Raw genomic sequence first — 27450 nt, forward strand, 5'->3', positions numbered from 1 at the left:
AGTAATTAAAAATACATAATTAAAATGACATAACAAAAACATGCTATAAACTAACAAGACACAGAGTATAAGGTGCCATGTGCAAGTGCAATGTTCTACAGGTAGTTAATTATTTATAAAAAACATTTAACCTCGAAATCAATATTAAGATTTTTAAGAAGAAAAAGATTTTTGATCTCGGCACTTTACATCCAGGTGGTCTTAATATTGATTTCGAGGTTAAATGGTTTTTATAAATAATTAACTACCTGTAGAATATTGCACTTGCACATGGTATTTTACTTTAGAACATTGCACTTGCACATGGCACTTTATACTCTGTGTCTTGTTAGTTTATAGCATGTTTTTATTATGTCATTTTAATTATGTATTTTTTATTACTATTTTCCCGAGGAACCTATTACATGTTCCAATTGTCTCTTTCGGGGACTGATTGACTTTTGTATCTGGACAATATATGGAACCTATTGGAGAATGTCTGTTGTTTATATCCCCAAGGCAACAGTGATCACGTCTTGAGTGCTAATAAATTAAAGAAGACGTACGGAGGTTGTCTTTATATCGCTGTAACCCCAGGGGAGAACCAGAGGACTCTGGAGACAACGGATTTATATGAGAACCATGTGACCGCCACAGCAAGGAATTATGGACCTTGTAGTTACCTTTGTTTAGAGATACACTGTGGCGGAAAATATACTAGAAAGACAATTCCGCAAATGACATATAGGAAAGATCTGTCACGTGGTCGCCGGAATAGAGAATCATGGGACATGTAGTTCAATGGTACTTAGGGAACAGCTGTGACGGAGGGAACACGATTGGATGCAAGTAGTATTTAAAGGCTGTGACGGTTTGGTTTAGCATTCACCATTGATATCTACCTTGAGAAAGATCCCAGAATTTAGGGATCGAAACGCGTCGGTACAGACGGGGGACCTCCACGCTGGCAGATACCTTGCAAGGCCCGGACGGTTGAGGAGGTGAGCAGTGCCCAGGAGTATGCCCGGGATACTTACTGATGATTGACATCTCACGCTCATTGAGGTCTGTCCGTTGACAGGACTCTCCGCTATCCGGTAATTGCAAACACTTGTCACTGTGGAATATCCTACCCAGGGAATGCTTTTTTAATTATTTGTTGTATATGTTTTTACCTATCTTGTAATAAATTGTGCTTCACTATGTACAATTTCTTTTGCTCTTGACCATGGTATATCATCTATGAGAGCTACACTGAACGATTGAATAAGATTAGGGGAACATCACCCCTGCTCGGATTAGCATACCAAGCGCAGGTCATGTGATTTCTGCTTTTTCTATATTTTTCACATGTTGGTGAAGGTTGGGATACCTTTGTAAAGAGATCACGTTTGTCCTGCTGCATGAGGGTTTTGCGCACAGACTGAGTTATCTATACACATCTATATATGTTAATAATTATGCTCGGGGAATACACAGCAAAATTTTCTTGTTCAAAAAACATCAGATCTGCAAATATCACTTGACATGAGTTTAGTTTCTCTCATAAATAATGTGGCTACCCAATTCTGCCACCCCTACTAATCATCAAATATATAGGTAGGACATGCAAGCAACAGCAAATTTCGAGTTCCACATAAATGCACCCACATGTAATAAATTACGTATTAATTACAAAATAAAAAAACTCAAAAGAATAAAACTTTAGTGCAAAATCCTTCAGTTCAGCACAATGGGCTCTATTTATTAACATTATTTTTACTAAAATAAAGTGAAAAAGGGTGTTTTCACACCCTTTTCACATTATTTTAGTTTCACCTGTAGTTATTACAGGGCAATTGGAGTAGAATTAGTAAAATTCTACTCCAACCCCTAGTATCACTTATTTTTAGTAAAGCAGATCGCATTTCCCATAATTGTAATGGGAAATGTGATCTGTGTGCAAGTTACTAAAAATAAATTGTAAAAAAATACCGGGGGAAGCCCTGTGATAATAACGCCACCTGGAGGTGGTGTTATCCAGGGTCTCCCCCGGTTACCGGGCTCCCACTCTGCTCTAACGGAGAGAGCAGAGGCGGGAGCCGGTACCAGTAATCAGCTATGTGGTCTAAGTAGACCGCAAGCTGATTGCTGTAAAAAAAAGAAAAAAAAAATTAAACATTTTTTTTTTCACTTACCTGACTCCAGGGACCGGTGATCGGGCCTCCGGTGATGGCTCCTCTCCGGTCAGCTGGTCTCCCACAGTGCACTGGGGCCCGGTCATCAGGTGATCGGGCCCCAGTGCAGTATTGGAGATCACCTGATCGGGAAGCCCGGAGAAGACCACCGGAGGCCAGGAGGATGCAGGTAAGTGTAATGAAGGGAGGGGGGGTCGCGGGGGTCCGCGATCGCGGGGGGCGGGGCTTAGCGTCGGTGGGGGGTAGTAGCGGTGGTCGGTCGGCGCATGCGGGGGCTCTTAGTCACGGTATTTTTTCCGAAAATACCGCGACTAGAGTGCGGATGGGATCCGCAGGGACAGAGCTTTATCACAAGCTCTGTCCCTGTAAGGGATTTATAGTAAATCCCTGTGATATTACCTGAATTCGCAATGCGAATTCACTCGGTAATATCAAACTACAATCCGCATTCAATATGCGGATTGTAGTAAATAGAGCCCTAAATCATATAGGCCAACAGAGCAGGTCTGATTTATATATTATCACAAAACCATGTAATGGACACACAGGGCCTCATTCAGACCCGCTCGCAAGCGGGTCGATGGTGGGACACTGCGCACGCGCGGCATGTGCAATGTGCATGAGCGAGCCCCACAGCGAGTGAGAAATTCACTCGCTCCTGGGCTCGCTACAAATGGGGCGGCTGTTGATGTTGATCGACAGTTCGACCCGTTTTGTAGGCGGGGAGTGGGGGTGGCTGGTCAAACAGAGGCGTTCCTGAAGGAACGCCTGCCGTTTGAGGGGGCCCTACTGACATAACTTGTGATGTCAGTAGTGAGCTTCCTGCTCTATTAGAGCAGGAAGCTCACTGGGGCTTGCGGGAATGAGACCCTACCACAAGGGTCTCGTCGCAAGCTGGATGGTCGCGACCATCACCTGGCCGCTCGCAAAAGCTGTGGGTGGTCACCCACAGCTTAGCGAGCGGCCTGGAGGCCGGCCAAAAAAAGAAAACAGGCCACCCAGATTCAGAGCGAGCGCTCACAAAGAGCGTCCAGCTCTGAATCAGGGCCATAGTTCCAACCCGGTTTATCACATTCATTAAATATACCCTGTGACTTTTTATACTTGTGACATGTATCACTTTTGCTGGTAACTGAATAACTAGTGTTCTCAGTATATTATCATAGGATTAAATCCTGTTTATAGTAACACAATTACCACATCCATTATAAACATGAGCTGCGCTGTTAGATCTCTGAGTACCGGTGTCATATGTATCAATTTATACAGAGAAAGCATGTGTTTGTGCGTCAGTGTTAAATCCTCCAACTACTTTCTGTATATCAATTGCCACAATATTATTAGTAAGTGAATAAAGGGAAAAGGAAATAACAACCTCCACTCTCATGGCATCTGATCTGATCTCAGCATGCCCGTATATATAAACATAATGTCAGAATATAACACCTCAAACCACACATGCTAATGAGTGCTCTAATTGAGATAGGACTCTCAGAGCTCTCGGTTCCTGTATCACATGAGATTCATGCTCGTTTAGTGGGTGTAGGTATTGGAACAAATGCATATCACCGTCTACTAAGTTGCAGTGTCTGCAGGGCTGGTTCCCGTGTCGGCTGGTCCCGGCTAAGGTAAATGGGAGATGATCGTTTCGCCTGAGCAGCTTGCTCACTTCCTCACCAGTGAGAAGTCTCTCCCATAGTGCACTGCACACACTGCGGAAGCTGGAGCTCAGGAGTGAGCTCCAGCCTCTGGCTGGCAATGCGGTGCAGGTAGGGAGCCGGGCGCCAGCTTGTAACAAAATCTCAGTGGGCACCTGGCAAATGGAGCCTGTAGGCTGGCCGCGGGGAACAGCTCCCCCCGATCAGTGGGCCACCTGACAGAGCTCCGCGGGCCAAAGGTTGAAGACCCCTGCATTACACCAACCATGTTTTAATCTATTTCTGGGGGTGATTCTGCAAGGATCGCCATTGAAAAGCTGCACACAGGCTATAGATATGATGTATGCACACAGGCAGCTTTGCAATTACATCCTTGCTATTATGCAAATGCAGCAGGAGGTGTATGACACTCTCTGCTGCATTTGCGATCTCAGCAATGCGACGGAGGTCGCAGACTGGGATCACCATCATGACCATCGGTGGTCGATGGTCGCGATGGTGGACGGCGCCGGACCGCCAGCCAGTTGAGGTAGCCTCAGCATACTCAGGCTGGCCGGCTTGCGAGCCCAGGACACTCCGTCAGTTGACGCAGTCCCTGGAATTGCCACTCCTGGAAAACATCGTCCGAACCTGCCCCTTACATACCTCTGCTTGTCAATCAGGTGGAGGCATAGAGGGGCCTGTATGGAACCATGTAGGACCCATTCTGCACACTTGTAGAATGGGTCCTGCGCATGCGCAGATTCCCGATAAACGGGAATCTGTGATCTGCAGTGCGCGCTGAATCAGGCCCTCTGCGCATCGAATGCCAGTATTTGTTATTCTGTACAGCACTGCAGCAACTCTTGCTGTATAGAATAGTATCAGTAGTAGCTCCATTTATGTGTGTAAAGCAAATGTTATTCTAAGTCAGAGGTTCCCAAACGCGGTCCTTAAGGCTCCCCAACAGTTCAGGTTTTAGAGATATCCATGGCTGAGCACAGGTGACTTAATTAGTACCTCAGTCAATTTGATTTAACCACCTGTGCTTAATCATGGATATCTCTAAAACCTGAACTGTTGGGGAGCCTTGAGGACCGAGTTTGGAACCTCTGTTCTAAGTATTTGCTCTTATTTTGTTTGTTTTTTTGTGTTCAGTACAGTATGTTGATACCGGCACTTCACTTCGGCACCCATAGCTGGGACTGTCACTGTCGCAGCGGTAGTCAACAAGCCATTGCTTGCCTGTTTAAATTTGTCCGTGAGCCCATCACGGCTCGCGGACCGGTGGCATATTGAATTTGGCTTTAGCCACGAGCCAATTAGGGGCGGCTGCGCGGCTGTCGATCCACGAGCTGTCATTGACTCGCGACTGGCGCTAAATTCAAAATGCTGTTGAGGAGTGAGGGGAAGGGAGCAGTCACCGGAGCAGAGTGCAGTGAGGTGTGGTGAGAGGGGTGCTTTGTGCTGTGAGGGGAAGAAGTGGGAGTATGGAATTATTAGGGGGGCTCAGGATTTGGGCATGCCTAAGTAAGGCCCCCCTGATATTTCCATACCCTCACTTCAAAGTTTCCACTTTGATGTGTGTGTTATGTAACATGTAAAATGTTGACTGGCCATGTCAGGATCATATAGTTACAAAACAGGACTCTTGCAGGAAGCCAGGATCAGTCTGCAGTGTTTTCATTGCCCTATATCTCTCTCAGGACACAGAGCTGCTGCTGGAGTCAGCTCGGGTATTGTGTTCCTTCCTGGTTCATATGACATCAGAGACAGCTGCCATATCGTTGTTCTCAGATCAGGAGGAAGCAGGGATGATGCAGCCTCTAGCAGAGAGTCTGATAAAGTTTAGTCACTGTGAGCGAGATATCTACAGCAGCTCTGTGCCCCAGCACTGCCCTATCTGTGGGCAAAATACAGTGAGTTCCTGGGATCTGGAGCACGCGCCTGTCAGCATTCCCAGTCCTTTTGGTAACGCACACAGTGAAAAATGCTCCTTTGTACTGAAGCCAACAAAAGGCCTTTTTATAGGGTAAGTTAATCATCAATGAGACCTGATTCACATAGCAGCTTGTTTTAAAGCTTTGCCACAGATACAAACACATAATACCTTTAATAAATACATTTTATAAAAAATGAAGATACAAAATGATTTCTAAGACACCTGTTTTGCATCTCTTTGAGGAGATATATATTATTGCTGAATTTAGAAAGCTTGTGTACATGGACATTAACTGGTATTGATAATCAGAAAGAGAAAGGAGTAATGGGAATATATTGTATGTTTTGTAGAGCTAAAGCAAGTGTACACCTATGTATACGTGGCGGGTTGGGTGTGGGATGCCGAAGGTCAGAATCCCATCCCAACAGGGTTAGGATACCGACACCTGTCTGTCAGTATCCTAACCCTCCCTCTCTGCTGCCTAAACCCCCTTCCCCCCAGTGTCTAACCCTCCCCCTAACCTCGGTACTTACCGTTGGGATTCCGGTGCCGGCATTCTAAGCACCGGCATTCCGACTGTCAGGATTATAACTGCATCCCCTTTGTGAGACATTGTCAAGGCACCAAAATATTACATATTGTAAATATAAATTGGACACTAAGGTGCTGATTCTAAGACGGACGTAGACGCGGCTGCGTCCTTTGCTACATTCACTTTATGCTGACGCTGCTACAAAACCCTTCCCTGGTGTACATCTGTGCGTATGAATGCGCACGGACTGAGACGCCCACTGTCAACGTCCGCAGACGATGAAATACTGCTTGGTGCGTCTTTAGAGGCCACCATCAAAACTTGCACCAGCCCTACAGCAGATGCACCTTCTCCAATGGAGTATGGCTCTCGACCATAAAATGCAACATCTCCATACGTCTTTTTAGCCCCCCAATCCCCCCGCCACCTCATTACCTCCCAGTCACCGGCCAGGAATGCCACTTACATTTCTGCTACCGTGTGTCTAAATATGATCTGCGACTTTCACGAACAAAACTAGAACACGTGCGCGGTGCAACTCGAGGCTCATGCGCTGAAGAAAAAACATCAACCATTTGCGTGAATATCGGCATAACATGCGTCTCTGAATCAGACCGTTAGGCGCTATTATTGAAGTCTATGAGGTCAATGTAGGCAAAATCAGGTTAATTTTGCCTATTAAAAGACTGCTACTTTAAAACATGGAGCAGTCTCGCTCGGGATTCACCGATGTCTCAAAGCCGCAGCCTATTACATTTACCCCTATATGGCTAATGGGTTTCAGTATGATTGACCGCCAGTCGAATGGCCGGCGGTTCAAATCCCAACAGTGGCATCCTGGCAGCAGTGAAAATCCCGATCGTCCCAAGGTAAGTATTTCCAAACCTATTCTACCCCCTAACCCTCGTTTAGGGGTGCCTAACCCTAAACCCCCCCCCCAAATGCCTAACCCTAAGTCCCCCGGGGGGGGTGCCAACCCTAACCCTCCCTTCCCCTAGCCCTAAATTCCCGGGGGGTGCCTAACCCTAAGTCCCTCCCGGGAGCCCTAAACCTAAAAGCGGCTGTCCGCGCCCGGCTTACATTCAATCGGTAAGCCAGGTGTAGGTAACATGATAGGCGTCGGGATTTCGACGCGTCATTTAACCCCTTGTCGGGAAGCCGACGGTCGGGATTCCATCTGTCAGCTTCCCGGCTAATGTCACTGCTCTCATGCAATACAACTGGTAATAGGGGTTAATTAGAAATAGAAGCGCCACAATTACCAGCAGCAGATCATCTATAGGGCTGCTGTGAGTAAGCATAGTATGGAATGCATACCAGCAGCACCCCTTGCTGGGCTTTATTCATTTTAATAATTGGACTCACCTTTTCTGCTTCACCGATTTTCAGTGAGGGCCCAATGATTCTTTATTACATTTGGATTATCAAAGCCTGATGTAACATTTAGGGCCCGATTCTAAGTCTCGCACTAACCGCACACAATGGCGATATTCACGTAGTTGGCTGATGTTAAAAGTGCTTTGCATCCATCAGAGTAGCACTGCGCAAGCGTCCAGATTGGACGAATTTGGGCAAAGGGAGTGTGGATTTTAGTGGGCGTATCTGGGAGGTAACAAGGTGTGGTTAGGCAGATGTGGACAGAAGACACAAAGCCGCTCACACAGGAGTCCATGGTCATCGGGCTGGTGCAAGTTTTGATGGTGCGTCTAAAAACGCACCAAGATGGATTTCCATAGGAGCAAAGCGCTGCATGTGCGGCCTGATTCAGATGCGGTCGCAAGCGCTGTGCACTCGCAACCGGGTTGATGGTGGGCCAGTGCGCATGCGCACGACGGAGCCGACTCCATCGTGCGCATGCGTGAGACCTGGATAGCGACGGGCACTCCGTCGCTCCGGGTCTCGCAACAAAGGGGGCGTGCTGTCGATGTTGAGTGACAGCTCGCCCCCTTTGGTGGGCGGGCCGGGGGAGTGGCTGTCCAAACGGAGGTGTTCCCATGTGAACACCTCCATTTGGGGGCGGCCCCACTGACATCACGAGTGATGTCAGTGGGAGAGATTTCGGCTGTTAGAGCCGAAATCTCTCTGGGGCTTGCGGCAACGAGACCCTACCACAAGGGTCTTGTCACAAGCCCGATGGTCGCGATGGTCTTGACCATCGCGACCATCTTCCTGGCCGCTCGCTGCGAGTGGCCAGGAGGCAGTTCTAAAAAAAAAAAAAAAAAAGACCGTCCCTGATTCAGAGTGAGCGCTCTGTCAGAGCGTCCGGCTCTGAATCAGGGCCTCAGTTTTAACGAAATTGTCCATGGCATTAGCATAGGCCACAGCTGCGATCAGGCCTATTGTGTCACAGGATGCAGGTGATGCTCTCACTAAGATGACTGCTCACATCCCTAACATCTCTTTATCTATGTTTTGACAAAACAAAATGAAAATGGTCAGTGCTGACAGTTATTGCTTCTCTCAGTTTGATTGTTCACTAACATGGGATGTAGTTTGGAAGCCGACTTTCTAAATTCCGACCGCCGGCTTCCAGATGTTCTAATCCCGGCGTGGTACTAATGACAGGCGTCTAAATCTAGATGCCTGTCATTAACCAGACACCGGAAGACCGACGCCCGGCATCCCGATCAGAGTGATGCCGGGCACCCAGCCGTGGGGGGGGGTTGGTAGTGTTTAGGGCTCCCGTGCGTGACTTAGGGTTAGGCACCCCCCTGGAGCTTAGGCTAGGGGAAGGGGAGGTTAGGGTTAGGCACCCCCCCGGGGGACTTAGGTTTAGGCGGCAGGGAAGGGGGGGTTATGTTTAGGCACTTAGAGGGGGGATTAGGGTTAGACACCCCTAAGGGAGGATTAGGGGGGTAAATTAGGTTAGCGATACTTATCTTAGGGACGATCGGGATTTTCACCCTTGCTGGGTTGCTGCTGTCGGGATTTGAATGCGTCCGGCGGTAATACCTACTACACCCACTAACATAATGTCATCTTCCTATTGGGTGATATTTCCACTTATTTTGGAATTAGGTTTGTCAATGACCAATTTATTCTGTTTCTTGTAGGGAGTACGATGGCTGCTCTGACCTCCATGTCGGTATCACCAGTTCTAAAGGTGAAGATTTGCCAGTGTGTACTGTAGTAATATGTCTGCTTTACTCACTTTTGTCCCAGTTGCGTTGACCTGTATTAAGTTAAATACATAATTATGAAAGTGTCAAGTTGAGGTAAGGCCCCGGAGGAGCTTAGTGCAGACTTCTGTAAAATAGCTAGAGAACTAAGGGCCTGATTCAGCAAGGAACACAGATGCTAATACGCACGCAATCGGTCAATGTTTGTGCTCTGCGCATGCATGGCAGTGCGCAAACTAGCAATTGTGATGGGAACTGCGATTGCTGAGGCTACGCACACCCAGAGCAGTGTGAGTGACAGGGAGTGCTGTTGGTGGGTGGTGATGCACGGGTGGTTGGGCGAACGCAGGCGTTTCTACGCCGTTGCAGGGGCATGCATAAATTAGCCACTGTGTGGCTATAAGCAGCCAAAGCACTAATAGCAATTTCTGAGTAAGGTCAGGGCTTGTGCAAGTGTGCATATGGGTCCGATGTTACCGATGGTTTCGCTATGTTCCCCTAGTATACGGATGTAAAGGGAAGTGGGTGTCCTTATGTTACAAACATTTACATATCACCGCAGAATAGCGATCCATAGTGAATCTGGCCCTAAAGTTCTAATTCAGTTGAACTAAGAAAAAAGTGGAAAAACTGTAGTGTCCCAGGATATGCTGGAAATGGATCATGTTAGGAGTTTATACCAATCACAAGAGATAACTTTACCTAGACATGTCTCATATTTGTTTTTTTGTCCCAGGTATTGTGCATCATTACAATGAAACTGGCATTCACAAGGATAATGTGGGCTGGGAACAGTGTGTGAGTGTACCACTAGTGCCACCAGACCAGCACGCCCTCATTTATCAATGGGATATCTACCTAGAACAGTTCTCATCTACTGACAGATGGCTCCCTCACAGGTACGTTTGCCAGGGGTGTCTCCTCCGTGGACAGTATTTTGAGATTTTCCATAGTAATTAATATTTTAAACCAGATCTTTCTTCTTCAGGATCCACAGGGATACCATTGGGATAATGTGATTGGAGTGATCCAGGCACCAAACAGTCAAGCTCTTCAGCTCCCAGGATGCCCCAAGTCATCCTCCACATATACCCCGCCCATGGCATTCAGTTGTTTGTTTTGTGCGACAGGATTCAGACGCACCTTTTTAACAGGGGGACTGCTCAGGTAGTCCCAAGCTTTAATTTTGTTTTATGTTATTTCTGTTTTAGAGTGATCAGTGCTCAGCATATTAAGACGCATGCACTGCGACTCCGTCTAACTCCGCCGGGCCGCAACACCAGTAACGTCTCTGGTGATTTCGGCGGGTCACGGCACAGCTTGTTAGCAGCGATGCTGGGTCCTGCACTGGAACCAGACGCACAGAGATGTCAGGTAAGGCGATTCCTTGCTTACGTGGAATCGCGCCTGGCAGTCCTTGCTTCCGGTGCTGGAGATGCACTGGTAGTCACTGCAGTAATGGCCCGGGGCCGTCCGTTCCCTCACTTGAATAATAGGTCTTTATCGTCTGATTAATATATAGCTAAGACGCCAGTGAAAGTGAACTGTATGCTATACTGTTGGTCAAAAAAAGCTGCACACCTATCGGGAGTCTGCCACACTCCCAGCAATCTGAACTAAAAACAAACAGTAGATAGACGACGCTATTTAATCACAGCAGATAGAAAAGATGTACGATATAAAAATTTATATTTATTAATATGCACATAAAATATGTGAATAATCCCTAAATAGGATTACTAAAAGGTAACAATCCTAAAAAAAACATATATTACATAATAAGAAACAAATATTGTACACAAATTGACAATGAAATATAACTATAGTCGCCGGTGGGTATTGATCTCCAGTCCCCTGTAATACAGGGTGCCAAAGTCCCTTTCCAGATCAAATGATAAGACTGTGCACAATAATAGCTCCACATCCAATAGTAGAAATAATGTTCCCAGTAGTTGTAATACTGTGTAACAAACAGGCCACAGACCGATAATTATGGCAACATCGATATCAAAGCACAGTGCATGCGAGCTAAACTTCAAAGTGGAGTATATGCTGATGGTCGAGCAGTACTGTAGCAATAATAGGTGTGTATATAGGGGCTCAACAGTACTCACACTCCTCCAATAGAACAGGTCACTCCGGTAATGATGAATAATAAACAGCCTCCGTGGCCGCCACCAGTGTCCCGGAAGAAGCGGAACAAGTGACCGACAGGGTCTCCCTCTCTCTGAACTGCTTCGGCGGTCAACAGTCTGCGGCGTCCTTAGCCGTGGAGATTTCCTTGAGAGATGAGTGAAGCAGGGACTGACCCCTCCTGAACAATGATCCTGTGGTGCAGATCACCTGGGTTAGCTCACATGAATCCCGGCAAGCCGCTGTGTATCGACCAGCGTGTCAGCCACTGAAGGAGGAAAGAAGGACGGGCAAAAGTCTCGCACTGCAACATGCAGTAAGGATGCAATCACACCACCGGATAACACACCGAGGACACCCTTGAGTCAGGTATATAGTGCTCTATATCCTACCATTTGAGTAGTTGATTCAGAGCCCATTGCAACTAAATTGCATATGTGACTTTTTGCTAGCTACTGTGTTGCTACTACCTTTTATTTCTAACTTGTCAGTTATAACTATCACTGTTTTTTTCTCCTCATCCCTCTGGCCAGGCAGGTGGGGGTTTTCCTTTGTACTTAACATTTACTAGTTATATGTGAAGGCTGTCACATTACATTGTATTGCTACCTTTACAAATGATATGTCAAAAAATAAAGGGAAACAGGAGGTGGAGGCCCCTGTGCTGGTTTCATGTAAATCCTGTTTGGCAGGCTTGTCCCCTCAGGACTTTATACAGGATGGTTTGTGTGCTGTCTGTTATAAAGAACCACCTCACCAGTCCAATATACCAGCCCCTGTACAGGAGCCATCTTGGGTGTCCTCCTTGTCTCAGGTGATGAAGCAGCTAGTGGATAATTTGACTACTCCCACACAGTCTCCTTTAATGGGATACCCACAGTAGTTTCAGCATGCTGTTTGCTCCCCCTATACATCCTTCTTGGATGGATGTTTATGCTCACTCAAGTCAGACTATGGCAAACAGACTGGTAGTCACTAATGCTGGCCATACACCTACCCGATTTCGGATGGATTTTCGACGAGCCGTACGATGGATTGTGTGGAAATCGTGTTTTTTTTACGTAGGATACAATGTGATGCGCGCTCCCAAAGCCGTTAAAACGTGTCGTGTGATCAGCTGTACAGTCCATCTTCTCCGTCGTGTTCATATGCTGATCATGCCGTTTTATCAGCATGCGATGCATCGTGCGTCCGAGCGGCTTCATTTGTTAAAAAAAAAAAAGACTAATGCACGTGCAGGGAGATCCGTGATGCATGCATCTGTCTTTATTAAAATAAACACAGACAGTGAGAACCATCCATGCATCTGTGTAAAAAAAAAAAAAAAAACACACACCCCCCCTTCCCCCCCAAAGAGCAACCAGCCCCGGGCTTTTAGAGACCCAGTGCTGGTTTGGCAACATACGGGGGACAAAACGTAGGGGTCCCCCGTACGTAAGCACAACCAGCACCGGGCTCTGATCCGATCCTGGAAATACAGGGGAAAATAATTAGTAGGGTTCCCCTGTATTTTCCAGAACTAGCCCTGGACTTTTTCTAGCAGGGGGCTGATGCCACAGCCAGGGGAGCCCTTTCACCGGGCCCCCCAGCCGCAGCATCAGCCCTGACTGCTAGTCAGCTCAGGCCAGGGATTCCTGGGGAGCTGAGGACCCCCCCCACAAATGGGTCCCCCCCTCCAGGGCACCCCAGGCCCAGGCTGATAGGCCGGGGCCTGGGGTGCCCTGGAGGGTATATAGGTGTTGTAGTAAAAATAGATGTGTAAACAGAGCTCATTCAGACCTGTAAGCTGCGTCCACTCGCACTGACCGATAGTCACCCGTCTGCGCATGCATATAATTTGCAGTGCGCATGCGCAAGCCAGTCTCAGCGGGGAATCGTGTGCTCGTAGTACACAGACTGCCCGCTACTTTGAGTGACAGAATGTACCATTTGTGGGTAGTAACAGGGGAAGGTGCTTGTGAACGGGTGAGTGGATGTTTGAACGCAGGCGTGTCTGGCCGTCAGAACGGAGTTTAATGGGTGTGCATAATTATCAAAGTAGCGTCACTGAACACGTCATTTGGTTGTTTTTTAGCCTGAACTGATCCCATTGCTTGCGGGAGGGTAGAGACAACCACAAGCGCTGCGATCGCTTCTGATGGCCTTCGATGTACCAATATTTTAAGACACTTCCTGGAGATGACGTGCGCTAGTGGCCGTGTAAAGACACGCTAATGGGTGTCTACATTGATAATGTGATCGCTCGCCAAGACATAGTGGGAGTGCTTATGCCTTGCCACGTGAGCGGCTGCCTTGACGTCACTTTGCCAAATTTAAATACGCTGGGAGCGAGCTGCCGCAATTAGCGAACGGGTCTGAATGAGCTCCATAGTCTTTACAAATAGAACTGCAGGTCCCAGCAAGCCTCCCCCGCATGCTGATACTTGAAGAACCACAAGTACCAGCATGTGGTACCTGTAGTTCACCTGTAAAGAAATGTTTAAACACAGGACACACACACTGTACACAGTATAAGTTTATTAAACATACATGCACACGCCGTTTTTTTTTTTGTTTTGTTTTTTAAAACACTTTTTTTTTTTTCACAGATGCATGGATGGTTCTCACTGAACCATCCCTGCAGCTATGCTTATTTTATTACAGACAGTGCATCACGGATCTCCCCGTGCGTGCATCAGTCTTTTTTTTTTTAACAAATGAAGCCGCTCACACGATGGACGCACGATGCATCGTATAGTGAGATTGCATGTACATCGTGTGGCCGGGATTGCCAGGGAGTTGAAGGGAAAACGGCACGGTGAGTCGCATTGGCCCTCATCGTGCAGGTGTATGGCCAGCTTAAGGCCCCTAAACAGGCATTTTCTTTCTATCAGTCTGCTCAGCATATAGGATTCAGACGCATCATCGGAGGAATCAGATGATCGCCGGGTTCTTCTTCTGGGTCTATCTCAGGAGACTAGGACCTTCCTTCTACAGTGGATGTCCCATCTTTGGTGAGGGCAGCCAAATCAATCCTTAATATACAGGATGTTGAGTTGGCTCCTAGACAGAAGGCTCCAGTGTTTAAACACAGAAGGTGGTAAAAGCGGAGTTTCCTAAATCTGACCAGCTCACAGAACTTATGGAAGAGGCATGGAATAACCATGATATCGGTTCCATATTTGTATCCTTTCCCAGCTACTGAATGTACTAAGTGGGAAATCCCTCCTACTGTGGATGCTCATGTGATGCATTTAGTCAGGAGTGCTACGTTGCCTATTCCACCAGCATCTTCTCTTAAAGATTCTACAGATAGAAAAATGTAAAAATGTCTTAATGCAGTATTTTCTTTGTCTGGAGCTGTTATTCGTCCAGCTATAGCTGGGGCTTGGGTATCCATGGCTGTTGAAGAATGGACAGGGGCATTGGAAGATACTCTACCAAATGCTACCAGAGAACAGCTGATATATTTCCAACATTCAGGAATCTGCCTCCTATTTGGGAGAAGCTGCATTACATGTGGGGCTCCTAACTTCTAAAGCATCGGAAGCCTCGCTTTTGTGGCTCGTAGAACCCTTTGGTCAAAGAAGAATCTGGAATCCTTACCTTTTTTTTTGGTAATATACTTTTTGGAGCAGAGTTAGAGAAGATCGTGGCTACTCTGGCAGCGTCAGAATCTGCAGGTCTGCCATCAACAGTTACATTAAAGTCTAGGCAGTCTTCTCTTTGGTCCTTTCGTCCTCAGGGACGAGCAAAAAAGACAGTATTCCTCCAGGCCGTCTAGTTCTCGCAGGACCATCAAGCAGCGAACTAATAGGTCCTGGCAGGCCAGACGTCCAGCTTCTAAGCCGGACGACAAACCCTCTGCCTGATGGGGCGGGCCTCCTCCTGGGGGATCCCAGGGTGGGAGGCTGACAATTTACGGACTACTGGCTTCAAACAGTAGATGCCTCTGTCTGAGAAGTGGTTTCTCAGGGGTATGCTCTCACTTTCTGGAGGCATCCTCCCCAGAAGTTTTTTTGTACAGCTCCCCCATCGGAGCCTATCAGGGCCTTGGCCCTACAGGAGGCCATTTATCCCTGGGTGATTATCCCTTAAGGAAAAAAGATTATTATTCCAATCTATTTTTGGTTCAGAAACCAAATGGGTCTAATCGCCCTATTCTAAATCTGAAAACCCTCAACAAGTTCATCTGTATTCCCAAGTTTCATATGGAGACTCTCCAATCAATTATTTTTGGAACCTGGGGATTTTATGGCTTCCCTGGACATTCAGGATGCGTACCTGCATGTACCGATTACGCCATCCCACCAATAATGGCGGTTATGATTGCCTACCTCAGGCGTCAGGCAATCAGAATACTTCCATACCTGGACAAACTGCTGACATTGGCAGTGTTTCAGCTATTTTACACCACCATCTCTAAATGACCATTACCTGCCTATAGATGCACAGCTGGATCATCAAATGGAAGAAATACTCTCTCTCTTTCTCCAACACAGCGGATGGTACATCTAGGGGCACTTCTGGATTCTCAGACACAAAGGGTGTTTCTGCCAGGGGACAAGATTGCGGCCCTATCATTGAGAGTACACAATCGAAAGGTATCCATTCAATCAGCAATGTAGGTCGTGGGGTCAATGGTATCCACCTTCGACATGGTGGAATATGCTCAGTTCCACTCCAGGCCTCTGCAGCAATTGATTCTCTCTTGTTGGAACACACAGTATCATCTAATATGGTCCCAGAGGATCCTTCTCACTCCGGAGGTTCGTCTTTCTCTCTCGTGGTGGCTACACATCTGGACATAGGTCGCCCATTCTGGATTCCAAATTGGGTTCTCCTCACCATGGACACCAGTCTTCGCAGATGGGGGGCAATGACAGGTCATTTCAGGGAAGATGGACAGATCACGAAAGTCATCTGCCCATAAACATTCTGGAGCTTCGAACAGTATACAAAGCACATCATGGCACAGGACCTGCTCCAGATCCATTCCGACAACGCAACCACATTAGCCTCTCTCAATCAAGGAGGCACGTGAAGTCACGCAGCCATGAGGGAAGTGACAAACATTCTGATCTGGGCAAAACGTCATCTTCCGGCTATTTAGACAATATTCATCCTGGGTGTCCTCAACTGGGAAGCTGACTTCCCAAGGTCATCAGGACATACACGCCGGAGAGAGGGCTCGCTACCTGGGGGTTTTTCAACTCCTGGTGGTCTCCAGGTACGGGTCCAGGACCAGAGATCCCTCAGCAGCATTCGTGGATGCACTGGCAGAGAGATGGGACTTCAAGCTGGCATATCTCTTTCCTCTGATTTCCCTCCTCCCAAGGGTCCTCAGGAAATTCAAGCAGGAAGGCGAAACAGTGATACTAGTAGCTCCTGTTTGGCCCAGACGTCATTGGTTCACCGACATACGGAATCTATCCATAGACACGGTTTCCTCTTCCTCTACGACCGGATCTGACCCTGCCTGCATCCAGACTTACCACGTCTGTCTTTGACGGCGTGGCCCTTGAGTCTTCCATCTTCAGAGCAAAAGGTTTCTCCAGTGATTCAAACTATGCTTAGGGCACGAAAACCTTCCTCTGCCCGGATCTATTACAGAGTTTGGCATTCTTTTGGTCAATGGTGTTCCCACAGAAAGTATGACCCTAAGGTATTTAGGGTTTCCCAGGTACTTATTTTTCTCCTGGCTGGGTTAGACCTCGGTCTCCGCCTGGCCACCCTGAGAGTATTGGTTTCTGCGTTGTCAGTTTGGTTCCAGGGAAGGACTGCTTCCTTGCCAGATGTTAGAATTTTTTTTACAGGGTGTTCTCTGAGTTCAACCACCCTTTGTTCCACCGGTGGCACCGTGGAATTTGTTTTCAAGAGGATTTGAAGTGGTTGACAGCGAAGACACTTTCTCCTCACTATCTCTCCTGATTTGGCAGCATGTCGCTCCCCCTTTTTGATTTTTCACCAGGATAGAGCTGTTCTCCGTACACGGGCGGGTTACCTTCCAAAGGTAGTGTCCCATTTTCATGTGAAGAAATTGTGGGTCCAGCTTTTCAATCTTGAGACCTTTCTATAGGTGAAGCCTCCCAGGATGTGATTCCTGCTCTCCGTATCTATGTGGATCGTACAGAATCGGTATGGAATCCTGGCTGCTGCATGGCCGGCAGTTCGAATCCCGGCAGCGGCAGCCCGACAGATCAGCAGAGCCCGGCAGCAGAAGCCAGACAGCGCTGGAAATCCCGATCTCCCCTAAGATAAGTATAAACTAACCTAACCTCCTAACCCTCCTTAGGGGTGCCTAACCCTAACCTCCCCCCTCTAAGCGCCTAACCCTAACCCCCCTTTCCCCGCTGCCTAAACCTAAGTCCCCCGGGGGGGTGCCTAACCCTCCCTCCCCCTAGCCTAACCCCAAGTCCCCCCCGGGTGCCCTAAACCTATCCCTCCTCCCCCCGCGGCTGTCCGCTCGGGCGCCCGGCATCCCTTTGATCGGGATGCCAGGCGCCGGTCTCCCGGTGTCGGGGAAATGTCAGGCGTCAACAAACTTTGGCTCGATGGTTACATATGACTATCGCTCAGGCTTACACACAAGCTTATCTCCCTGTCCCAAACACGGCAAAATGACACATTCTACCAGGTCTGTGGGACCATCGTGGGCATTTCTTCGTGGTGCCTCTGCTGAACAATTGTTCAAGGCAGCCATGTGATCTTCTGTCCACACTTTTCTTAGGTTCTACGCCTTTGACACTTTTGCCTCTCAGGATGCTTCCTTTGGGCGGCGGATTCTTCTTTCTGCACAGGAGCGTCCCCACCCTTAGGGGAACTGCTTTAGGACATACCCATGGTATTCATGTGGATCCCTATGAACCCTGAAGAAAATAAGAGTTATGGTAGACTTACCTTAGTTTACTCTTTTTCTTCGAAGTCCATAGGGCATCCACGCTGATGCACCTGGCTGACATTGGGTAATTTCTCTTTTGGTCATGGATTCCCTCTTTTTCTGTGACTGTTTCTGGTGTACGATTGTTCTTCCTTCTCCTGACTTGCGCTTCTTTAGAAAACTGAATGCTTGTGGCCAGGGGCAGGGTATATGTGGAGGAGGACCTGGGGCATCCTGGGAGCTGAAGAGCTTGACTGTTTGGACTGAATCACTCCAACCACATTATCCCATGGTATCCCTGTGGACCCTATGGACTTCGAAGAAAAAGAGTTAACAAAAGGTAAGTCTACCATAACTCTTATTTATTTGTAGATACGATGAACAAGATCACAACTGCTACACATTCGCTCTGAGGTTTGTCAACGACCTGTTGCTTCTACAAGGGAAGAAAACTTTTACCAAAGTGGAGTTTACAGAAAGATTTGTATTACCAAGAACCCGAAGAGCCTCCAAGTACATAACCCTCTGCCATGAGGTATCTGAGAATTATTTCTATATAATTGACCACTCTAAAAAATAACCTTTATGGATGGTGTCAGTGGTGCAATGGACAACTTGATCTCAGAGATCCTGAACACGACATTCCAGATGTGGCGCATATCTTCTGCTACCTTGTAGAAATGAACTTCCAGAGGAACACAAGTCGTTATTACAACATAGGCTATAGCTACTGTAATGGCCAATAGATATACATTCAATACTTTGGCCTAAATTTACTGTTAATTTTGGTTCTATTCCAGAACTGACAGATATAGATAGCATGCTGCTGCCTAAAAAGCAACTATTTATCATGCGTCAGGTTTCAACTTCAATTGAAACCCAAAGTCAATGTGTGTTATTTTTGGCAGCTCTAAAGTTCGTCGGTATTCACCTTTCTAATCAATACCAATAGAAAAGGCATGTTTGGGAGAAGCACTGCAGAGATCAGTGCAGGCTCGTTAAGTTTAAAAGGGTTAGAAAGAGTTAAAAAAGAAAATTAAGAAAAAAAATGCATGGGCACCATCATCAGCCCCGGACCTCCCAGCTTGGGCAGTATGGGAAAACGGGGAAAAAACTGACGTGATGTTTCCCCTATTTTCCTATAACCAGCACTAGACTGAAACAGCTTGGGGGCTGATGCTATAGCAGGGAGAAACACAGAGTGGGGTCCGTCTGCCTTAACGGCAACCAGCCCCAAACTAGTCAGCCCAGAGTTGGAATTCCTCAGAAAGTGGGGATCACAAAAATATAATGGTGTCCCCTCCCAAGGAACAACCAGCCCTGTGTGGGTGGGTGCAGGGTTAATGGTAAAAGAATAGATAATAATGTGTTACAGGTGGACTACAAGTCCCAGCAAGCCAGCCCCTGCATGATGACATTTGTGGAAACAAGCGCCAGCATTCCCGGACATTAAGGGCCTGCTGGCACCTGTAAAGAAATTTTAAAATAACCTCAGAACTCGCTCACTGCATGTTGTAATCTTTTATTTAAAAAAAACCTCCCAAAACCACCAATTTTATACTTACCAAATCTTTGGATGGCCTCCTCTTCATTCCAAGTAGGCATCCAATAGTCTTGGTAAAATAACAACCTAAGCAGAACCCCACAGACAAGCACTGTACACTGTGTACAGTGCCAACGCAACGTGACAAGTTAGTAGCGGCCACTGCCATAGAAATGAATGGAGAAGCTGTGATTGGCTGAAAGCATGGGACCAGTTGTTATGGCAGTGTCCGCTCTCACCCAACTACCTCTTTTCATCTTAATGGAGGTTCATCTACTGCCACTGCTTCGTGCTGTCATTTCTGAGCTACCATCTGCTGCCACTGCTTCGTGCTGTCATTTCTGAGCTACGATCAACTACTGCCACTACATCGTGCTGTCATTTCTGAGCTACCAGCTACTGCCACTGCTTCGTGCTTTCATTTCTGAGCTACGATCAACTACTGCCACTGTTTCGTGCTGTCATTTCTGAGCTACGATCAACTACTGCCACTATTTCGTGCTGTCATTTCTGAGCTACGATCAACTACTGCCACTACATCGTGCTGTCATTTCTGAGCTACCAGCTACTGCCACTGCTTCGTGCTTTCATTTCTGAGCTACGATCAACTACTGCCACTGTTTCGTGCTGTCATTTCTGAGCTACGATCAACTACTGCCACTATTTCGTGCTGTCATTTCTGAGCTACGATCAACTACTGCCACTACATCGTGCTGTCATTTCTGAGCTACCAGCTACTGCCACTGCTTCGTGCTGTCATTTCTGAGCTACGATCAACTACTGCCACTATTTCGTGCTGTCATTTCTGAGCTACGACCATCTACTGCCACTACATCGTGCTGCCATTTCTGAGCTACCATCTACTGCCACTGCTTTGTGCTGTCATTTCTGAGCTGCCACTGCTTCGTGCTGTCATTTCTGAGCTACGATCATCTGCTGCCACTCCATCGTGCTGTCATTTCTGAGCTACCATCTACTGCCACTGCTTCGTGCTGTCATTTCTGAGCTACCATCTACTGCCACTGCTTCGTGCTGTCAGTTCTGAGCTACCATCTACTGCCACTGCTTCGTGCTGTCAGTTCTGAGCTACCATCTACTGCCACTGCTTCGTGCTGTCATTTCTGAGCTACCATCTACTGCCACTGCTTTGTGCTGTCATTTCTGAGCTACCATCTACCATCAGTTATCGATCTGACGGCTCTATTTCTGTTGACAACACATTAAAGGTTAGAAGGTCTTGTTAGCAAATATAGAGCCAGATTCTGAGTCGTACGTAAAGTGGTCACAATTCACAAGTGGTTGCAATTGGAAATTTATGTGAATCTTTACGGTTCTTCCCTAAACAGACTTTCACCCCTATAATCTATGTTGCATGTAGTGGCTAGACCGATTTCCCCTATGAAAAGTTCTGCTGCTCCGCTCTGTCAGTCATTACATTGCTTGTCTGTATTTAAATTAATTCAATATAAAATACTTCTGCTTACATGACAAGACTACACCAACATACATCTGCTTACTTATCTCACAATATCTCCCAGCTGGACCCACTCAGCTCTGCACAAGATCTGTGTCTCATCCGATCTCATTAGCTGCTCCCATATACGGTTACAGAACTTTTTCGGGTTACACCCACTCTGTGGAATGTCCTCCTTTGCACAACAAGATTTCTCTAGTAGCCAAGCCTTCGAGTGTTCTCTGAAAACTCACCTCTTCAGACAAGTTTATCATATTCCAGAACCACCCAGGTAATCTCCATAAGCTATCCTGCCCAATTACCTGCCCTCTACATAGTCCACACACATTACATTTGTTCTTTTTCTATACTCGTACATCCCACTGACCCCAGCACTGTCACTGGATCATATAGGCTACTATGAACCTTGATTGGACCATGTGCAATATATAGCACATCCCCATGTATCCAATTCCTATTTCCCTGATTGTAAGCCTGTTAGCAGGGACTTCTTTGTCTGTTAGTTATTATCCAGTCTTGTTTTATTACTATTTTCTTTTCAATTCTGAAGCACAATGGAATATTCTGGCACTATATAAATAAAAGTTTATAGAAATAATAATAATACTCTAATGTAAGAAATGTCCTAGATATGGAAAAATCATTGCTTTACGCAAATAAGTAATTTAATTAACAAATGTGACGGAGCAAAATACTTTCCCTATAAGTACTTATGTTATGCAAATCTCTCCTTACATAGATAATGCTCATCTTACATGTGGCTGTTTTAGCTAAACCTTTCTGTAACAGGCAAACACAGATCAGAGTATATAGGTCAGAAAGGACTGTCAAAAATAAACCGTGTACATAATGATTTCATCAGCTTACTGACCTGTGTGTGAAATGTTATCTATGGAAAAAAGTAACCTTTAACATTTTTATATAAGGATTCAAGCTATTAATTGATTTCCATTAATGCACAGCATTACACATTTAATAGAGGAATCACAATTATCAAAAGAAAACACAAAGCACTATCCACCAACATTTTATTCTGAAAACAATTGTCACAATTCATCATGCTCCATTCTCTCTCGTGATGAAATCCAGCGACTCACAATTACCTCCTGCAAAAGTGATATTTAGAGTTAAAAAATCAAAATGGGAATTTTTAAAAAAAAAATCTTATGTCCATTATGATACATAGGGAGCAATAGGAGCGATATTCTTGCCGCCGCGAGTAAGTGTGGCTATATGCCGCATTAGCGGTACTGCTGGTTACACTGATTTTTGTATGCAGTCCCGTAGGGCTGCGAGTCCCAGCCACAGGGGAGGCGAGCTCCGATGCGGTTGTCAGAGTTTACATGCGGTCGCAATGACAACTCGTCCCTCTCGTGTGCGGAGGAAATTTAATTGAGTTCCCCTATACTGTATAAATTAGAGTTTCTCAAACTCATTCCTCATGGAACCCTAACAGTGAGTGTTTCAAGGTATCCTCAAAAATAATTCATACCTCCTGTAGATCTATTGCGTTAGTCAATTAGCACACCTGCTAGATGACCTGGAAAACATGCAGTGTTATGCTGGGTGCACACCGGATGATAAATCGTTTGTATAGGGTATATCTGTGAACCACGTCGTTCACAGATATATCGCAACGGCCGTGCAGCACAGCAGATGAGATATATCTGAAAGATATATTGTGCACATCTGCCTGTATGTACGGGCGACTGACAGACCCATATGCTGACCATAGGTACCAGCGACAATGACGTCACAACTGGTTCCTGCAGGCAGGCGCCATACAGTTTTAAATCGGGCGATACGCTATTCTACAGAAAAAAAGTTTTACAATTATTTTTTAAAACTCTGATATTAATGTAAAAACAAAAATAAAATTGTTCCTAGCAGATGGATGAATCTTGCAGCGGATCATAAAGTATACTATAATATTCCACAATGTATCAATGTGCCCATTAGTGACAATGTTCCATTTAATTATAAAGGAGATTATTTTATTTTTGAGAAAGCAATGTGTCAGTTGGAACATGTGAGATACAACACACAACAATATTAACATGACCACCATTATATATTTAGCTATACTTATTGCGGTTTCTCCAATATATAACATTGTCATTATATACTGCTGTTATAAGGCCACCATTGTGGGTGAAGACCCCCAAACACTAAATGCAGTTCATCGATTTCCAAGGAACTAGTGATGTCGCTAATTAAGGGTAACTGCATTCTCATAAATAGATGTTTGACCAAAAATATGTCTGCTAGTACTGTATGTAGGGTGATGTTCATACTTACACAAATAATACAGTTTTAAATTAGCCATCAGCTTCTCATCTGCATTGTGCACAAAAACTTGCCTGAACTTTGAACCTTTTGATGCACTCTGGAGTGTTCATGTCAATTTCTGTGAATCCCAGAGGTTTAATTAAATAACAGATCAGCAGCTCCTGTTGACAAATTAACGTGTATATCAGTTACAGAGTTCAGCTGGTAAGAATATGACCACTATTAAACATTAAATAATATTTCCTTTGCTGGAGCAAATGGCTGGGTAAATTCTTACATTCTGTTGGGTAGATCCAGAGCTTCATGCAAGTCACCCAATATTACATTCACATCATGGGCACAAAATTTAAATATGGACATTCATCCATACACAGAGCTGCACGCATCTATGTGGTTGCACCTCTACGATCCACGCACTGCCTCATATAGATTTATCCTCGCTGTTAGAGATCTGTCAGAAATCAGGGGAGTGCAACTCTGCACCGGCCACAATTCCACCTACTGGCCACCACTCAGCCTATGTGCAAACACCCCATTACCACCCAGCTACACGCGGGCATGCGCAGTGACAAAAATATCAAGATACGTACATCTGCAAACGGGACTTGCATGTAACTCTGAATGTTTTACAAGATACACGCCATCTTAGTAACTCGGCGCATGCAACCAGGCAGCACAGATCAAACTACACTATGTAGACAAAAGTGATTGGACACGCCCACGTAAGCGAGATGCATACCACTGCACACAAGTTCCAAATGGCCACTAATGTGCCGGTTTCGACAAGAACACTTTATAGGGAGGCCCATTGCACTTGCAGTTCTACGGACATAAATGTTTTTATTAGGACACCAATGCCACCTGTCATGTTTCCAGGGCGACACTGGACTGGTACACAGAAAATTCGGTAACCTGGATGGAATGGCCAGCTACCAGTCCAGAACTTATCCCCATTGAGAATCTCTGGGACGAATTGGAGCGACGGGTGCAGCCGATTTGACCTTCAGTGTCACAGTTGGTCACTGTACTTAAGGCGGGATGGCAAAACATACCACCTGCTGTTGTCCCGGAACTTGTGGACAGTAATCGCTGCACGTGGTGGACCTTTAAAGTACTGACGTCAATACAATCTTGTTGATCTATTTGCGGTCAGTGTCCTATCACTTTTGTCTACATAGTGTATTATTAAAAATTAATTTGCAAGCTTGTGGAAACAAACTGGGATCTTAATACATAAGACTTCGTTTCCCAGCCTTATTGCTCATGTGACACTACCAGCACAGATGCCATTTCATACAGGTCTTCTTGACAGGACAAAGATACAATAATAAGACAAAAACAGGATTTTGGTACTTACCGATAAATCCCTTTCTCCGATGCCACAGGGGACACTGGAGTTCAAGACAGTGGGGTATAGATGGTGGTAAGAGTAGAGCCTGGCACTTTAAAAAAATCTAGAAGTGTGACTGGCTCCTCCCCCTCTATGCCCCATCAGCCCCAGTTTAAGAACTGAGCCCGAGAGGAGACAGAGGACAACAGGAAAACAAAGAGAAGGAGAAGACCACAGAACGGAACAAGACCGACTGAAGGAGAACAGAGGAAACCACTGCAAGGAATCATGCAGTCACACAACCATAGAAGGAACCAAACAACTGACAGGTACGCAGCGCTGGGCGGGCATCCAGTGTCCCCTGTGGAATTGGCGAAAGGGATTTATCGGTAAGTACCAAAATCCTGTTGTTTTCTCCTTCATCCACTAGGGGACACTGGAGTTGAAGACAGTGGGGACTTCCCAAAGCCAACCTCCCGGATGGGAAGCGCGGAGAACATGCCGACCCATTGGCCAACCGAAACAGGGAAAGCCAAGAACCAGAGGTTCAACGGAAGGCAAGAGCGGAGGATCAAGTGTCGTGAGCCAGGAGACAATCAGAACTCCATGCGGAACAGACACAGAAATTCCACAACTTACAGCGTAAGTAGAATGGAATAAGCGGCTGCGAGAAAACACCCTCAGGTGAGAAGCATCAGAACACTGTAAACTCAGCTGAAAACAGACCAAGCAGGACTGTTGGGAGCAGAGAACTCCAACCCGAATCCATATGAGAAGGGCAGTAACCCGAGAACAAACTTAGAGAAAACCGTACCAGATTCGGAAACAGGAAACTGCAACAGTCGCAGCTAGTAGAAAACCAGCACTGTTGGACATAATCATATAGATACAAGTATAACGATACCAATTTACAGAAACAGAGCTGATCCTGTCCACAGACTCCTAACAAAGAGTATGCAAGGAGGTAAAGGTCAAGGCCGAACAATCACCATGAACCATTCTGGAGGTCCAACTACTACAAAGTTGTAAACCAGCAGAAGGAAGAGACCATAGAAGTCTCCCACGAGTGGAGATCACACTGGGAATAAGGCCGAGGCAGCTTCGAGAGGATTGAGATTACAATACCTTCAGAGGGTCAGACAGCAGAACAACCCATTCCGAAAATAGAGTAGAAAACAGCGACTGAACACCTGCAGCTGAAAAGAAAATCACAGCCACAAACTCCAAAACAACAGACAACTTCCAACATGATGGAAGTGCGTAGTCAGTACCAACTGCTGGCCTGAACATATTCTGAAACACCCAGGATACCCTAGCAGTTAAAGAGCATGTATGCAACAGCCACCCAGGGAGGGCTACCAACATAGGGAAGCATTCCATACAGCAAGGCTAAAGCACTAGGACAACCATGAAAGTACCAGTCAGGTACCCGTCAACAGATTCTAGTAGAATAGTGTCACTAATCTCAATGTTGAAACTATGCCCCAGGGAAGCTCTAAAGTGTAGAGCCAACTGATTAACAGAGCGGATGGCTGCTAGGACCACCGCTAGTGTGCATAAGGGAGAATAACGGCTATGCAATGTCAGGCTGGGCATTAGTGGGGTAAGTCCGCTTACCTGTGAGCGTCCAGAAGCCCTTTGGACGCTATGTAGAAAGTCAATGACCTTTTCCATCTCACAGCAACCTGCCCCATCAGGTATAGGGAGTAGCTTCAGTGGGCTAAGCCCCAATGCTCTACAGCACGGACTTCAGTCCGGAGATGTTGCAGTAGAAAACACTGTATAAACTAGCAAAATGTTAGTTGAGACAAGAAGGTCGTGCAACAGTACTCTGTACCTGAGCTTGTTATAATTAGGGATGTGTATCCATATAGAAACTTTACATATAACACAAAAACGGTCTGCTCGTGTATCAGTACATTAACACTTATAATGATGAAGTGTGTATTACGCCCACAAATCTAATACAATCCAGGCCTGACCCTGCCTATATCAGCGGATGGCCCTAGGCCTTCATGTAATTTAACAAATTAAGCCCTGAGGACGGAATAGAACCTGGATGCTCTATGTACAGATAGAGTGTACCTAGGGGCCCTTAGAGACTCATGTTATTGAGATACTGTATGTGCCAAGACAATAATATGGAGTACCGGAATCTATACTGAGAAGGGTACCTGTACATCGACAGAGTGCGTTAGTTATCCCCCGAAAAGAAGGGATATATTTGTAGTGATAACCCCAATAGGGTTAAAAAACAGGTTTTTCCAATTATTAGAAAATATTCATACAAGGAATGGGAATATATCAGTATATATACACACAGACAACATAGCTGCATGAGAAGGTAATCTCTTTGAAAGGGAGAGTAGTGCCTACACAGCAAGTTTACTTGTCAGACTCCTGCACAGGGAGATCAGCATGCTATATCTATATATG

General features: G+C 46.1%; 2 protein-coding genes across 4 annotated transcripts in view; one reads left to right on the forward strand and one right to left on the reverse strand.

Moving 5' to 3' along the window:
* Window positions 1-5575: 5575 nt before the first annotated feature.
* On the forward strand, window positions 5576-22251 carry MKRN2OS (MKRN2 opposite strand). The gene is made up of 4 exons (XM_088472715.1): window positions 5576-5825; window positions 9321-9370; window positions 10123-10285; window positions 18751-22251. Exons 1-4 carry the CDS (start codon window positions 5608-5610, stop codon window positions 18956-18958), a joined length of 639 nt encoding a protein of 212 aa, XP_088328841.1. The 5' UTR covers window positions 5576-5607; the 3' UTR covers window positions 18959-22251.
* Window positions 22252-22385: 134 nt separating this feature from the next.
* TSEN2 (tRNA splicing endonuclease subunit 2) overlaps window positions 22386-27450 on the reverse strand; it is a 28133-nt gene continuing 23068 nt past the window's right edge. For 2 of the 3 annotated variants that reach the window (XM_088472712.1, XM_088472714.1), the window contains exons 11-12: window positions 23756-23845; window positions 22387-22501 (exon numbers count right to left, since the gene is read on the reverse strand). In XM_088472712.1, coding sequence (XP_088328838.1) covers window positions 22442-22501; window positions 23756-23845 — 150 coding nt within the window. In that variant the 3' untranslated portion in view covers window positions 22387-22441. Of the gene's footprint in view, window positions 22502-23755; window positions 23846-27450 lie in introns of all 3 variants that reach the window. The other variant, XM_088472713.1, reaches the window with a different exon arrangement.

Source organism: Taudactylus pleione, unplaced genomic scaffold, assembly GCF_031769625.1.
Source record: "Taudactylus pleione unplaced genomic scaffold, aTauple2 ptg000128l, whole genome shotgun sequence".
Classification (NCBI taxonomy): Eukaryota; Metazoa; Chordata; class Amphibia; order Anura; family Myobatrachidae; genus Taudactylus; species Taudactylus pleione.